The sequence below is a fragment of the Lethenteron reissneri genome, chromosome 58, assembly GCF_015708825.2.
Source record: "Lethenteron reissneri isolate LAM-NWPU_2019-01 chromosome 58, ASM1570882v1, whole genome shotgun sequence".
NCBI lineage: Eukaryota > Metazoa > Chordata > Hyperoartia > Petromyzontiformes > Petromyzontidae > Lethenteron > Lethenteron reissneri.
This window is the reverse complement of record NC_083836.1, coordinates 4195943-4213147: the sequence shown is the minus strand read 5'-3', so window position 1 is coordinate 4213147 and position 17205 is coordinate 4195943. Positions and strand designations below refer to the sequence as shown.

General features: G+C 55.3%; 1 protein-coding gene across 1 annotated transcript in view; it reads left to right on the top strand.

The window, feature by feature from the left end:
• LOC133357446 (von Willebrand factor A domain-containing protein 5B1-like) overlaps nt 1–10612 on the top strand; it is a 52590-nt gene extending 41978 nt beyond the window's left edge. The window contains exons 17-24 of the mRNA XM_061575395.1: nt 154–249; nt 1007–1438; nt 2113–2268; nt 2632–2701; nt 4243–4366; nt 8836–8979; nt 9587–10459; nt 10538–10612. Coding sequence (XP_061431379.1) covers nt 154–249; nt 1007–1438; nt 2113–2268; nt 2632–2701; nt 4243–4366; nt 8836–8979; nt 9587–10459; nt 10538–10612 — 1970 coding nt within the window. The remainder of the gene's footprint in view (nt 1–153; nt 250–1006; nt 1439–2112; nt 2269–2631; nt 2702–4242; nt 4367–8835; nt 8980–9586; nt 10460–10537) is intronic.
• The last annotated feature ends 6593 nt before the right edge of the window (nt 10613–17205 follow it).

Below are 17205 nucleotides of genomic sequence, written 5' to 3'. Positions count from 1 at the left end.
GCAGTGGTGTGACCCAGCGGTGTGACGCAGTGGTGTGACCCAGCGGTGTGACGCAGCGGTGTGACGCAGCGGTGTGACGCAGCGGTGTGACGCAGTGGTGTGACGCAGCGGTGTGACCCAGCGGTGTGACGCCGTGTGCCGTTCTCTCCGCAGCTGGGAGTCTGACGTTTCTGGCGACGTGGCCCGAGCAGGAGAGATCCACCGCGCCGGGAGCTCCGGAGAAGAAGCACGCCGGCTCGCCGCTCGGAGGTGCCCACCCACACAGTGCGCCCTCGCCGTGGGCCAGGGAACGTCGTTTTTGTTGTTGATGATGTTGATGTTGTGTTGGTGTTGTTGATGTTGTTGATGATGTTGTTGTTGTTGATGTTGTTGTTGATGTTGATGTTGTTGTTGATGTTGTTGATGTTGTTGATGGTGTTGTTGATGATGTTGATGTTGTTGATGATGTTGATGTTGTTGATGTTGTTGATGTTGATGTTGTTGATGGTGTTGTTGATGTTGTTGTTGATGTTGTTGTTGTTGGTGTTGTTGGTGATGTTGTTGATGATGTTGTTGATGTTGTTGATGATGTTGTTGTTGTTGCTGTTGATGATGTTGTTGATGTTGATGTTGTTGATGGTGTTGTTGTTGTTGATGTTGTTGATGTTGTTGTTGTTGGTGATGTTGTTGATGTTGTTGATGATGTTGTTGTTGATGTTGTTGATGTTGTTGTTGATGATGTTGTTGATGTTGTTGTTGATGTTGTTGATGTTGTCGTTGATGTTGTCGTTGATGTTGTTGATGTTGTCGTTGATGTTGTTGTTGATGTTGTTGATGTTCTGCTGCCTTGCCCAAGCTTCGTGATGCGATCGTCATGAATGTACAGTGTGTGACTTCGGGCAAGTTGTAGTGTATTTTTGTTTATTCATTTTGAGTAACTTGCTAATCATCACCATCGTCATCGTGACGACGGCGACGATGATGATGACGATGCTGCTCCAATTCCGTCGTGAATTCTCGTTGGCAGAACCGAAGCGTCGGGGGGCGAAACAACAACAACAACAAAGATGCGGACTGGATCGCCAGACCTCCGCAACGGACCACCGTGACCCCCGCGACGCAAAACCCGGCACGGATCACCGGCCGCGCAACGACGCAGACCCGCGCCCCCACGGACCCCCCCCCACTGAGCGCTCGCCCCGCCGGCGGGAGCCGGGGTTTGCGGGGAGCCCGGAGGAGCCGGATCCGGATTCCGGCCTCGCCGTGATCCGGGCCGTGTTTGACGGGCGGCCCGTGGAGTGGCGGGCGCGGTTCGACGTGCGGGCGCTCATGGAGGAAGGGTCGCCCGCCGGCGCCGTCGACGCCGACGCGGAATCCGGGGGCCAGATCCACCTCGTGGCGGCGAGGGCGCTCGCCCGCGAGCTCGAGAGGAAGGCCGAGAGGGAGGCGTGTGATAGCGGTGGGTGGCGAAGCCGAGTTCCACCTCCTCCAATGCCCCCTGCCCACTCCACTGCTCTCACGTGCCACCACTAACGATGACAACAGCCAGTCGGGCTCGGAGATGTTAACTAACTCACCTGGTATGCGGGAGGTCGCGGGTTCGATCCCGAACCTGAACGCCTGCTGTTGTATATTTTGAAGTTTTGCACGTCTCCCTCCACGTGGCTAGATGTTAACTACCTCGTCTGATATGCGGGAGGTCGTGGGTTCGATCCCGTCTCTGATCACTGCTGTTGTATATTTGGAAGTTTTGCGCGTCTCTCTCCACGTGGCTAGGAGATGTTAACTACCTCGCCTGGTATGCGGGAGGTCGCAGGTTCGATCCCGAACCTGAACGCCTGCTGTTGTATATTTGGAAGTTTTGCGTATCTCTCTCCACGTGGCTAGGAGATGTTAACTATCTCGCCGGGTATGCGGGAGGTCGTGGGTTCGATCCCGAACCTGAACGTCTGCTGTTGTATATTTGGAAGTTTTGCGTGTCTTCGGCACTTTGCTTCGTTCATCATTTCGTAATTTTTTTTTAAAATCCCTCCCTCAATGCATCCCATCCCGTGGTCGTCGCCCCCCCATCTCTCTCCGTCTCCCTGTGTCCGTTAACTCCCCGCCGCCCCACCGCCCTTCCCCCGCCGGCAGCTCGTAGCCGGCGCTGGCTGGCGCTGGCGGTGCGCGCCAGCCGAGCGAGCGGCGTGCCGTGCCGCCACGCTCGCCTCGCCAGCGTCGACGCCGGCTCGGGCGCCCCGCTCAGCTTCCCCGCCCACGTCAGGGCCGCCACCGAGAGCCACCACGACGGTGAGTAGCCCGCACGGCGGAGGTCACGGCGGGGTCACAGCGGGGTCACTCCCGGTCACATAGGGGCAATACACCTCCGGTCACGCTCGGTCACGTGGGGTCACGCGGGGTCACATAGGGGCATCACACCCCCGGTCACGTGGGGTCACGTGGGGTCACGCCGGGTCACGCTCGGTCACGTGGGGTCACGCCAGGTCACGCACAGCGAGGCAGCCAGCCAGGCATGCAGGAAGCAAGCCAAGCATGCAGGAAGCCAGGCAGGCAGGCAGGTGGGTGATCCTCTACGTGGAGTGGAGAGAGCGAGAGTGCAGTGACCCCTCCGTGACCCCTCTGTGACCCTTCCTTGACCTCTCCCGATCACAGACGCAGTGCAGCAGCCGGTGTTCCCCTCCGCTCCGTCGCAGAGCTCCCTCGACGGCCTCCTCGCCTCCAGGTAGCAGCAAACCGCGTCACACACGCAGCGTCACACACACAGCGTCACACACGCAGCATCACACACGCATGCAGCGTCACACACGCAGCGTCACACACGCAGCGTCACACACGCAGCATCACACACACACGCAGCGTCACACACGCAGCGTCACACACACAGCGTCACACACGCAGCGTCACGCACACACGCAGCGTCACACCCCACCACGTCACACACGCACACACGGTCACACACGCAGCGTCACGCACACACGCAGCGTCACACACCACCACGTCACACACGCAGCGTCACACACCGCAACGTCACACACACAGCGTCACACACGCAGCGTCACGCACACACGCAGCGTCACACACACGCAGCGTCACACACCACCACGTCACACACAGAGCGTCACACACGCAGCGTCACACACGCACGCTGCGTCACACACCACAACGTCACACACACAGCGTCACACACACGCAGCGTCACACACGCACGCAGTATCACACACCACCGCGTCACACACGCAGCGTCACACACACGCAGCGTCACACGCACGCAGCGTCACACGCACACAGCGTCACACACGCACGCAGCATCACACACACAGCGTCACACACGCAGCGTCACACACGCAGCATCACACACACACGCAGCGTCACACACACAGCGTCACACACGCAGCGTCACACACGCAGCGTCACACACGCACGCAGCGTCACACACCACCGCATCAAACATGCAGCGTCACACACACGGAGTCACACATACAGCGTCACACAAAAAGACAAAGATCCCCCCCGTGTAGCCTTAACAGACCGTTGGGGCAAGTGCTTTTAGCGAGTAGCAGCTATGAAGGCCGGCACAGGACACGAGGGGGTGGGTGGCCAGCACCACGCCCGGCCGCCTTTGTCTCCCCAGTGGCGATGTTTACACACCGCACCAGGTACTCATTTGAGGCTGAGTCGACTTAGGGGAGGCCTAGGACAGGATCAGATAATCGTCACCGGTGATAGCCATGATCGGGAATCGAACCCGGTCGCCAGGTTCGTAGCGCAGCGTAGCGCTAACCACTACGCCACCGCTCCCCACACACAACAACCGCCATTCGCCACTAAGTGGCAGTGACGTCACCACGACGCTTGTGCCAGGCCATGTGCACCTTGAGGCTATCACGTGAAGTGTCGAACGCCCGCTGGCAGGAGGTCACGGGGCAGACCCAACAGGTGCCACGGGTCGACTGACCGAGATGACTGGCACATACACACTGACAACAACAACCGCCATTCGCCACTAAGTGGCGGTGACGTCATCACGACGCCCGTGCCAGGCCTCTGTGCACCTTGAGGCCACGTGAAGTGTCGAACACCCGCTGGCAGGAGGTCACGGGGCAGACCCAGCAGGTGCCACGGGTCGACTGACTGAGATGACTGAGATGACCGAGATGACTGGCTGATGCACCACCTGTGCCACCTACTGTGCCAACTTGCTGTGCCTTAGCCACCCGACGCAAGCGTTACCTTGCGTGCGTGCGGTGCGCTGCGTCGCCGCAGGCTGGCGCGCCGGTGCAGCCAGGCGCTGCAGAAGGCGTCGTGCCCCAGCCTGTGGAAGGGGCCCGGCAAGGCGCCGGCGCCGCGGGCAGAGGACGACCTCGGCACGCCGGCCTACGCCGCCCTGGTGAGCGCCCCCCGCCGCCGCCGCCGTTCCCATCGCGCACTCGCGCGACGCTGCGCCCCACGGCACATCGCGACGACCCCATCCCCCTTGTGTGTGTGAGTGGGTGAGTTGCAGGACTTGGCGGATTCATGGGTGAGTGGGGGTGAGTGGGTGACGGAGTGAGTGAGTGACGGAGTGAGTGGGTGACGGAGTGGGTGACGGAATGAGTGAGTGGGTGATGAAATGGGTGAGTGAGTGAGTGGGTGAGTGAGTGAGTGGGTGATGGAGTGAGTGGGTGACTGAATGGATGAGTGGGTGACGGAATAAGTGAGTGGGTGAGTGAGTGAGTGGGTGATGGAGTGAGTGGGTGACTGAATGGATGAGTGGGTGACGGAATAAGTGAGTGGGTGAGTGAGTGAGTGGGTGATGGAGTGAGTGGGTGACTGAATGGATGAGTGGGTGACGGAATAAGTGAGTGGGTGAGTGAGTGGGTGGGTGATGGAGTGAGTGGGTGACTGAATGGATGAGTGGGTGACGGAATAAGTGAGTGGGTGAGTGAGTGAGTGGGTGATGGAGTGAGTGGGTGACTGAATGGATGAGTGGGTGACGGAATAAGTGAGTGGGTGAGTGAGTGAGTGAGTGGGTGATGGAGTGAGTGGGTGACTGAATGGATGAGTGGGTGACGGAATAAGTGAGTGGGTGAGTGAGTGGGTGGGTGATGGAGTGAGTGGGTGACTGAATGGATGAGTGGGTGACGGAATAAGTGAGTGGGTGAGTGAGTGAGTGGGTGATGGAGTGAGTGGGTGACTGAATGGATGAGTGGGTGACGGAATAAGTGAGTGGGTGAGTGAGTGAGTGGGTGATGGAGTGAGTGGGTGACTGAATGGATGAGTGGGTGACGGAATAAGTGAGTGGGTGAGTGAGTGGGTGGGTGATGGAGTGAGTGGGTGACTGAATGGATGAGTGGGTGACGGAATAAGTGAGTGGTGAGTGAGTGAGTGGGTGATGGACGTGAGTGGGTGACTGAATGGATGAGTGTGGTGACGGAATAACGTGAGTGGGTGAGTGAGTGAGTGAGTGGGTGATGGAGTGAGTGGTGACTGAATGGATGAGTGGGTGACGGAATAAGTGAGTGGTGTTGAGTGATTGGGTGATTTGGAGTGAGTGGGACTGAATGGAATGAGTGGGCGACGGAATAAGTGAGTGGGTGAGTGAGTGAGTGGGTGGATGGAGTGAGTGGGTGACTGGACATGGATGAGTGGTTGACGGAATAATGTGAGTGGGTGATTTGCTGTGGATGGGTGATGGAGTGAGTGGGTTGACTGAATGGATGAGTGGGTGACGTAATAAGTGAGTGGGTGAAGTGAGTGAGTGGGTGATGGAGTGAGTGGGTGACTGAATGGATGAGTGGGTGACGGAATAAGTGAGTGGGTGAGTGAGTGAGTGGGGTGATGGAGTGAGTGGGTGACTGAATGGATGAGTGGGTGACGGAATAAGTGAGTGGGTGAGTGAGTGGGTGGGTGATGGAGTGAGTGGGTGACTGAATGGATGAGTGGGTGACGGAATAAGTGAGTGGGTGAGTGAGTGAGTGGGTGATGGAGTGAGTGGGTGACTGAATGGATGAGTGGGTGACGGAATAAGTGAGTGGGTGAGTGAGTGAGTGGGTGATGGAGTGAGTGGGTGACTGAATGGATGAGTGGGTGACGGATTGAGTGAGTGGGTGAGTGAGTGGGTGAGTGAGTGGCGGAATGAGTGAATGGATGAGTGGATGAGGGAATGAGTGAGCGGGTGACTCAATGAATTAGTGGGTGACTGAATGAATGAGAGAATGGGTGACTGAATGGGTGAGTTGGTGACTGATTGAATGAGTGGATAAGTGAGTGGCGGAAGGAGTGGGTGACGGAATGAGTGAGTGGGTGAGTGATTGAGGGAATGAGTGAGCGGGTGACTGAATGGGTGAGTGGGTGACTAATTGAATGAGTGGGTGAGTGAATGAGTGAGTGGGTGGCTGCACGTATGTTGAACTTCTTTCGCACCGTACATAGCCAACCGTGCTGATCATCGGTGCGGGAGTGAGTGGTCGACACAGGCGGCCGGGCGCGGTGATTGACCACCCACGCTGTCGTGTGCCACAGTGCCGCCCTTCATCGGCACTTGCCTCCACGCTCTGTTGAGGCTATACAGGGTTTAGGGGGATCTTTGTCTTTGTGACTGCGCGTGCATCTCTGACAGCTGGACCTGCAGGAGGCCGAGGGCACTTGCCCCCACGCTCTGTGGAGGCTATACGGGGGGTGGGGCATCTTTGTATTTGTGACTGCGCGTGCATCTCTGACAGCTGGACCTGCAGGAGGCCGAGGGCACTTGCCCCCACGCTCTGTGGAGGCTATACTGGGGGTGGGGCATCTTTGTATTTGTGACTGCGCGTGCATCTCTGACAGCTGGACCTGCAGGAGGCCGAGGGCACTTGCCCGCACGCTCTGTGGAGGCTATACGGGGGGCGGGGCATCTTTGTCTTTGTGACTGCGCGTGCGTGTCTCACAGCTGGACCTGCAGGAGACCGAGGGCACTTGCCCCCACGCTCTGTGGAGGCTATACGGGTGAAGGGGATCTTTGTATTTGTGACTGCACGTGTGTCTCACAGCTGAACCTGCAAGAGGCCGAGGGCACTTGCCCCCACGCTCTGTTGAGGCTATACGGGGGGCGGGGCATCTTTGACTTTGTGACTGCACGTGCATCTCTGACAGCTGGACCTGCAAGAGGCCGAGGGCACTTGCCCCCACGCTCTGTGGAGGCTATACGGGTGAAGGGGATCTTTGTCTTTGTGACTGCACGTGCATCTCTCACAGCTGGACCTGCAGGAGGCCGAGGGCACTTGTCCCCACGCTCTGTTGAGGCTATACGGGGGGCGGGGCATCTTTGACTTTGTGACTGCACGTGCATCTCTGACAGCTGGACCTGCAAGAGGCCGAGGGCACTTGCCCCCACGCTCTGTGGAGGCTATACGGGTGAAGGGGATCTTTGTCTTTGTGACTGCACGTGCATCTCTCACAGCTGGACCTGCAGGAGGCCGAGGGCACTTGTCCCCACGCTCTGTTGAGGCTATACAGGGGGCGGGGCATCTTTGTCTTTGTGACTGCACGTGCATCTCTCACAGCTGGACCTGCAGGAGGCCGAGGGCTCTTGCCCCCACGCTCTGTTGAGGCTATACGGGTGAAGTGGATCTTTGTCTTTGTGACTGCACGTGCATCTCTCACAGCTGGACCTGCAGGAGGCCGAGGGCACTTGTCCCCACGCTCTGTTGAGGCTATACAGGGGGCGGGGCATCTTTGTCTTTGTGACTGCGCGTGCATCTCTCACAGCTGGACCTGCAGGAGGCCGAGGGCTCTTGCCCCCACGCTCTGTTGAGGCTATACGGGTGAAGTGGATCTTTGTCTTTGTGACTGCACGTGCGTCTCTCACAGCTGGACCTGCAGGAGGCCGAGGGCTCTTGCCCCCACGCTCTGTTGAGGCTATACGGGTGAAGTGGATCTTTGTCTTTGTGACTGCACGTGCGTCTCTCACAGCTGGACCTGCAGGAGGCCGAGGGCACTTGTCCCCACGCTCTGTTGAGGCTATACGGGGGGCGAGGGATCTTTGTCTTTGTGACTGCACATGCGTGTCTCACAGCTGGACCTGCAAGAGGCAGAGGGCACTTGCCCCCACGCTCTGTTGAGGCTATACGGGGGGCGAGGGATCTTTGTCTTTGTGACTGCACATGCGTGTCTCACAGCTGGACCTGCAAGAGGCCGAGGGCACTTGCCCCCACGCTCTGTTGAGGCTATACGGGGGGCGAGGGATCTTTGTTTTTGTGACTGCACATGCGTGTCTCACAGCTGGACCTGCAAGAGGCCGAGGGCACTTGCCCCCACGCTCTGTTGAGGCTATACGGGGGGCGGGGCATCTTTGTCTTTGTGACTGCACATGCGTGTCTCACAGCTGGACCTGCAAGAGGCCGAGGGCACTTGCCCCCACGCTCTGTTGAGGCTATACGGGGGGCGAGGGATCTTTGTCTTTGTGACTGCACGTGTGTTTGACAGCTGGACCTGCAGGAGGCCGAGGGCTCTTGCCCCCACGCTCTGTGGAGGCTATACAGGGTTTAGGGGGATCTTTGTCTTTGTGACTGCACGTGCATCTCTCACAGCTGGACCTGCAGGAGGCCGAGGGCACTTGCCCCCACGCTCTGTGGAGGCTATACAGGGTTTAGGGGCATCTTTGTCTTTGTGACTGCACGTGCATCTCTCACAGCTGGACCTGCAGGAGGCCGAGGGCACTTGCCCCCACGCTCTGTGGAGGCTATACAGGGTTTAGGGGCATCTTTGTCTTTGTGACTGCACGTGCATCTCTCACAGCTGGACCTGCAGGAGGCCGAGGGCACTTGCCCCCACGCTGTTGAGGCTATACAGGGTTTAGGGGCATCTTTGTCTTTGTGACTGCACGTGCATCTCTCACAGCTGGACCTGCAAGAGGCCGAGGGCTCCTTCTCGCTGTCGCCGGAGTTCGCCGAGGCCACTGGCGTCGGCCTGGAGCAGCTCGCCCGCTCCTCGCCCTTCGCGTCGCTCCGCCAGATCGCCCGTCACCCCAGCCTCTCCCACCCGGTGCCCGCACGCGGACACACGCAGCTACATCCACAGTCAGACGGCTACAGTCAGACGGCTACAGTCAGACAGCTACAGTCAGACAGCTACATCCACGCGGCTACAGCCACGCGGCGACAGTCACACAGCTACATCGACGCGGCTACAGTCACACGGCGACAGTCAGACAGATACAGTCAGACAGCTACAGCCACGCGGCTATAGTCAGACAGCTACAGTCAGACAGCTACAGCCACACAACTACATCCACACAGCTACAGCCACGCGGCTACAGCCACGACCGCCGCCACTCTACGATAGCCGGCGCCAAAACAGGGCCACGTGCCCTCAAGCACGGCCTCCTGGGAGCCTCGGCTCCTGCAAAGTTATTTCACGCAAATGTTTGTTCCAGCTTCCGTCCCGGTGACGTACGGGCGCGCGTACGTCATCGGGACGGAAGCTGAAAGACAAACCGATGGACGTACGTCCAGGGGTTAGGTAACAAAAGATCGCGACCGCAATTGGCATCGCGCCTTTCGGCACGCAGGCAACGCGACGCACGGGTTGAATGGCTCGCCCCGCTGGGTCGTGTGTGTGTGTGTGGGGGGGGCCTCTCTCTTTTCACCAGAACCCGTCCGTGCCGGAGCTGTCCGGATTCAAGCCAGCGAGCGAGCCCGCCGGCGCCCGCCACCGCCAGCTGATGGAGCAGGTCGCCAGCGCGTTCTCGCGGGCCGCGTCCGACGCCAAGGAATCACGCGGCTCGGCTTCGCCGACCGACGCCGACGCCGCAGCCAGTTCGGTCGGCGATCCGCGAGGCCCGGGGCCGCGGCGGCCGCGTCACCGGGGCCAACGGGAACGCGCCGCTCCTGCCGGGCCGAAGGCCGCGGTGGAAGCGTCGCGGGAGGCCGAGGCCCGGGTTGCCGAGGGTGCCGCTGTCGGGACGGCGGGCAGCTCTGGCGACGAGACGTCGGCGAGCGAAGCCGGAGGCGCGTCGTCCGGGAGGAGAGTGGGTGGCGCTGACCGGGGGGTGTCGTGGGAGGCCCGGGGCTCGGCTGGCGGCGAGGATCGCGGCGAAGCGTTCGGCGATGTCGACCGGTTCGCCGGCGACGACGACGACGACGGCGAATACGACGGCGGTAACATCTTCGCCGACGACGATGACGACGATAACTACGATGACGATGACGATAACTACGACGACGACGGTAACGACGACGACGGTAACTACGATAACTACGACGACGCTAACGACGACGGTAACTACGACGACAGCGACGCCGACGATGACAAAAAAGGGACCGCCGCGTCGCCGTGGCCCTGCGGCGAGGGCGGTGTGGCCGGCGGTGTGGCCGGCGACGGGGACGACGCGGGCCGCGCGTGGGCCACGGCGGTGGCGCTGGCCTGGCTGGAGGGCCACTGCGCTGGCCACCTCCACGAGTGGGAGCTGGCGGCGGGCAAGGCGCAGCGCTGGCTGGAGGAGCGCCGCGGTGGTGGTGACGGCGCAGGGGTCGCGGGGGTCACGGGGGTCGCGGGGGTCACGGGGGTCACGGGGGCGGCGCTGCGGGCGTCCGCGCGCCAGCTGCTGCTCGCGCTGCGCCACTGGGACCGCAAGCTCGACTTCACGCTGCTGTGCTACAACCAGGGCAGCTCCTGAGGAGGCGCTGTCACGCAGGGGGGGTGGGGGGGGTGGGGGGGGGTGGGGGCGGCCCCCCCCACACCCCTCCCCCCAACCCACCAACCCCCCCCATCCCCCCACCCAACCAACCAACCCATCACCACCCCAACAACCCACCACCTTCCACCCCACCCACCACCACCCCACCCACCCACACCCACCCACCACCTCCCACACCCACCCACCACCTCCCACACCCACTCACCACCCCCCACACCCACCCACCACCCCCCCAAACACCCATCCACCACCCCACCAACCCCCCACCCCCACCCACCCCCCCAAACACTCACCCACCACACCCACCCACCACCCCCCACCCACCCACAACCCCCCACCCGCACCCCCACTCACCACACCCCACCCACCACCCCCCACAGCCACCCACCACCCCCCACACCCACCCCCCACACCCACCCACCACCCCCCACAGCCACGGAGAGGTGTCGCACGCGCGACGGCGCGTGGCACAGCGATGAAGATTTGGGCTATCGGATCGACTCGCGAGGTCACCCAGCCTGTCCAGGCTTGCGTCGGGAGAGAGTTCGGGGAATTGAAAAACAAATTTCCGTTGAGTCCACCTGATTTTTGTCTTCAGTTTGTCCTTTGCCTCCCCCCCCCCCCCGTACCTCCGATGATGACGATTGGCGTACGTGCGACGCAAAAGATGCTCTACGTACGCACGCACACGCACAATTCCCGTCTGCGTTCAGGTGGCGGGAATCACATTTGTTCCGAGATCCGATGGAATTATTTTGAAGCTCATTTCAGTGAGATCGCGACGTGCTTCATAGACCTCGGGATGTACCGAGACTCCGTCTGGGTGTGGGCTGTAGCAGAGGGAGCAAACCCGAACTTATGACATCCGAGATAAATGGCTTAAGTTCGGATGAATAGAGGACTTGTCGTAACCCAAAATGAGAGTGATGACATTGGGCGTTTATAAAGTTTAAGTGAAATCTTACGAACTTGATTTGAAGCTTTCGTGACTGCAGGTACTACTCTTTGGTTCTTTTGGTAAAGTCACGTTGAAAGAAAATAAATTAAATAATCGAGTACGACGTTTCGAGACAAAACACAGACACGGAGACACACAGACACACAAGCAGAGAGAGACAACACAGAGAGACACACAACATAGACACACAGACAGACAAGCAGAGACACAACACAGACAGAGAGACACACAACATAGACACACAGACAGACAAGCAGAGAGAGACACAACACAGACACAGAGAGAGACACACAACATAGACACACAGACAGACAAGCAGAGACACAACACAGATACAGAGACACACAACATAGACACACAGACAGATAAGCAGACACAACACAGAGACACAACATAGACACAGACAGACAAGCAGAGACAACACAGACACAGAGAGAGACACACAACATAGACACACAGGCCTGTGCTTGTGTCTGTCTGTGTGTCTCCGTGTCTGTGTTTTGTCTCTCTCAAATGCAGTTCTACCTGATGATGGTTGCTTGTGCTGCAATCGAAACGTCGTACTCGATTATTTAATTTATTTTCTTTCTACGTGAAATCTCACGGTCAGGTCAAGACCATTGGCAAAGTCGATTGTAACAATGTAATTGCTGAAATTAATTACGTGAATAATCATTAATCATTCAGACGCTGTCTTTCCGACAGACCTGTTCTTCACCTGAGGACGGCTGCTTGCGTTGTGGCCAAAACGTCGTGAGAATTATTTTAGTATGTTTTATTTTTTTGTATTTTATTATTTCCCTTCTACGTGACTTTACCGAAAGAACCAAGAAGATGAATCTCTGCAGTCACGAAAGCTTTAAATCGAAATTTAAATCATTAATTATTGAATGCAATCGACGTTAATCGCATAAACACACAAACCAGCTGAAGTTTCATGGAACGATGCCACGCCGCCATAGTTTGAAACGCCTCTTACAAAAAGATGCAACTTGTTTTTGTCATTTCAAACTGTGATTTATTTAACCAAAGGAAGGCTCACTGAGCTATATGGATCTTTTTTTTCAGGAACAACCTGGCCACAAACGATATCTCAACAAAGCGGGGCTTACCGCGTGCAAATTTCTCGCAGCCAAATAATTCTAAACGCGTGATGTCGATTCTAAATGTCGGAGGGAGAAATATCCACGCGCCCTCCACGGGCAGGGAGAGACACACGAAAACTCCAAATATACAACAGGCGTCGGGGTCGAGGTTTGAACCACACGACATCCTGTATACCGGGCGAGGTAGTTAACATCTCACCAGCGCAGCATCCCAGCGAGTGAGCAGTCTGATCTCACCACCACTTCTAGATTTACTTCAAATTGCGATCCGTTTAATCCGGTGGCAGAGGTCAGAGCTGAGCGGTTGTGACCTCCCCAGTCACCCGGCCACAGGACATGGGCATTTAAACCGAGTGTCGTGAATAGGTGTAATAATGCCTAACTCATCTTCTTGGTTCTTTCAGTAAAGTCACGTAGAATGGAAATAATAAAATAATAAAAATAAAACATATAATTCTCACGTTGTTTCGGCCACAACGCAAGCAGCCGTCATCAGGTGAAGAACAGGTCAGAGAACAGGTCTGTCTTCTCGACGGCTGCTTGCGTTGTGGCCGAAACGTCTTGAGAATTATTTTAGGTTTTATTTTTATTATTTTATTATTTCCATTCTACGTGACTTTACCGAAAGAACCAAGAAGATGAATCCCTGCAGTCACGAAAGCTTTAAATCGAAAAATGCCTATCTCCTCAATCCACCCCACCCCACCACCGATTCGATGAATCGGCAATCAATTCTCCTCTTGTAGTATTGTGTATGTTAGCGGTGGGCTCGCTGCACCCCCCCCCCCGCCTCCTGCGCCAGCTTCTGTGTTACGCAAAATCGCGCGCACTCAACAGCTCGTTTAAAACAAGTATAACCCGTAAAAACAAAGTTTTTCACTATAAATCCTTTATATGCGTGGCGGCTAGAGTCATCTCGTCCTCTGGCTTGAGATGGCTGCCACCTATGGGTCAGATGATTGCATTGCACCATTAAGCAATTGGTAATTAAATATAATTTTTGTCCAAAAAAGTGTAAAATTTTGGAAAAAAAATTTCACGAACATTAATTGTCACGCACAACGAGTCTGTGTGGAAAATGTCAGCTCAATTGGATCACGGGAAGTGGGTTAAAAAACGACCGAAAGATTTGCACGGTCGTAAGCAAGCAAGTGAACTTAATATAAAGGATTTAAAAATGTTAAAAACTATGTCGCCCGTCTGTCTGTTCGATTGCCAATCTGGACATTGGTTTCGGAATCTCGACATGGGGCCCTTGAAAGTATTGGCGCAATACCTTTAACGCGTTGACAAGAATCTTTCTTGAGAATGGAGAGGAATCCGATGTCCAGTAAGAAACCGTGCCTACCAGTCTCGACTGTTTGACGCGTCAAGTGTTTTGCGTTAAGGATGTCAAATGATAATTGCACAAATAATGGATCACCCGTCGTGTGTGGAATAAAAAGCAAATTAACTAATGAGAAATGTCTCTGTTATATATACTTTTAATTCAATGATTGTACAAGAGAATCGTTGCTGGCATGCTGCTTCAATCCAGAAGGCTCCGTTGGCTGACAGGACAACAATTCCACTTGGTGTTGTACCATTCACACGTTTGTGTAAATCACATTCGTCCGTTTGAATGTATTTCGTTTAATGTTTTATTACGCAGAAACTAATGCAGCATTGGCAGAGGAGGGTTTGTGGATTGCCGTGCAAATGTTGACACATTTCCTTCCCGTGGGCAAGGGAGGTGGTACAGGAACTCTACTTGTTAGGTTCGTAAGTCGATTTGTTCGTAAAACCAACTTTACTCCCCGTCGATTACAAACACGTTGCACGGCGTGTACACTAAACACGGGGAATGGCTTTAAAAGTTGTATCATCTGTGGATGTAGATGCCACTGGTTCTTGATGTTCTGCAGATGTAGATGCCACTGGTTCTTCACGTTCTGCAGATGTAGGTGCCACTGGTTCTTCACGTTCTGCAGATGTAGGTGCCACTGGTTCTTTACGTTCTGCAGATGTAGATGCCACTGGTTCTTCACGTTCTGCAGATGTAAACGCCACTGGTTCTTCAAGTTCTGCAGATGTAGATGCCACTGGTTCTTCACGTTCTGCAGATGTAGATGCCACTGGTTCTTCACGTTCTACAGATGTAGACGCCATTGGTTCTTCACGTTCTGCAGGTGTAGATGCCACTGGTTCTTCACGTTCTACAGGTGTAGATGCCACTGGTTCTTCACGTTCTGCAGATGTAGATGCCACTGGTTCTTCACGTTCTACAGGTGTAGATGCCACTGGTTCTTGATGTTCTGCAGATGTAGATGCCACTGGTTCTTCACGTTCTACAGGTGTAGATGCCACTGGTTCTTCACGTTCTGCAGATGTAGATGCCACTGGTTCTTCACGTTCTGCAGATGTAGATGCCACTGGTTCACGTTCTGCAGATGTAGATGCCACTGGTTCTTCACGTTCTGCAGATGTAGATGCCACTGGTTCACGTTCTGCAGATGTAGATGCCACTGGTTCTTCACGTTCTGCAGATGTAGATGCCACCACCGCCATCTACTGCACGGCGGTTGAATTTACGACTCTCGGTCCGAACAGGCCATGAGGACAGGTTTGTTCGTATCTCTGAAAGTTCGTAGGTTGAAGTTGAGAAGTCAGTCTACAGAAAAAAGTGGACTCCACCTGTTCCATATGCAAGGAATAGCGCGTTTCTCCCTCGCACGAGGTGGGTTTCATCCGATTTCCTCGCACACGTAAAACCACTCGTTACACATCTGACTTCACTGCAAAACGTTGAGGACCGCAGAGCTTGGGACAACAGTTGAGGCCAGATCATCACTTGGCTTCCTCTCGCGCTTCAGAGTCGTTGAGATTGCCGTCGTCATTATATTTCCACGGCACGTAACGAGTTTTTGCACACTATAGCCATGGCGTAGTCATAATTGGCAAGCAATGGAGAGGAGGGGAAGGGAGGGGGACCCCCCCTCACCCCCAAAAGCATCGCGCGCTTTAAAGGCGCGTTTCTGCGGCCGTCTGGAATGCTCTTCCTTCCGATATTAGCAACCCACAGGGCAGCTATGCCTTTAAAATCATCTCGATTGAAAACTAATTTCTTAAAAACTATGTTTTTGTATCTTCTTGGTTCTTTCTTTCTACGTGACTTTACCGAAAGAACCAAGAAGATGAATCCCTGCAGTCACGAAAGCTTTAAATCGAATTTATTTTTGTATTTAGTATGTCCCCCCCCCCCTGCGCGCACACCCCTGATTAGCGCGGTTGGCTACGAACCGGTGGTGCGAAAGTTCAAAGTTCAACATACACAAAAGACGCGGTCGTTTCACCGTCGACTTTGATGGAATTGTCCCCCCCCCCCCCACCGCTGTACCTTTCCCCGGAGGCCATCGCAAAACACCACTCGTGCCGTGCGTCCTTATTGACCGTAACGTCTTTATTATTCGGCAGGCAAACCGCTGGGCACCCCACGGGTTTGGAGGGTGAACCCCATCCACTAATACTAAACATACAAACCATGTACCAAAAAACTGAACGCAACAACTGTTCGGATTCCAATGTACAGGTTTTTTTTTTTTTCCTCCTCCTCAACGTTATCATTTTACGTCTCGCGCTATATAATTACAGGACATTGCGGATTTCTTGAATCGATTGCGAGTGGAGAGAGCCGCGGAGGGGAGAGAGAGGGGGTGGAGAGAGGACGCATTGCGTGCACAGTTCCGTACACATCTCTCAAGAGGCGCTTTAAGATCGGGAAGAAATGGGCCAGTTAAACCGCCAAAAAAAATAAACCAATACATTTTTCCAGTAAACCCAGACAGAGAAGGGTGGGCAGCAGTCAAAGGACGAGGAAGAAAGGGGGGGGGGGGGGGGGGAGAGCCCAAAAATAATAAAACAGAAAAAAAAAAATATATTCTCTTTATGAAAACTAGAAAAAAAAAGAAATGCAGCGTTGCTAAATATATTCAAGATATTTAAATTATATTAAATTAAAACTTTTCTCCCAGGGCTGGATGACTAAGTAACATACCGTGTGTGTGTGTGTTTGTGTCGATGAAGCCGCTGGGGTAAGCGATGCTAAAGATTTCATTTAGTGGAAGCGTTGCCAGACCAGAAGTCTTGCACGTCTGCAAAATCTATTTTTTTTAAAACACGAGTTTTAGTTGGACACAGGATTTCACTGACAAGCTGTTTATAGAACTACGTAGGTCGGGGGAAAGCCTCGCCGTATCTCAAAGACTCAACTTTGACGGGGGGCGCCGCTAAGAGCTGGGCAGAAGGGTGCGAGATTTGTCGTTTCAGATGATTCTACCTCTTTAGAACGGGGGGGGGGGATTTAATTCCCACCGCTCACTCAGCGGTACCAATAGATGGCTGAAGCCCCAAATGCTCTTCATATGCGCGGTGGCCAGGAGGGGTGGGGTGTGGTGGGGTCACGAAGAACGACGATTTAAGTGATCGTAACTCATAAGTGCATCACGTATTCGTTTTCAATGCTCGTTTGA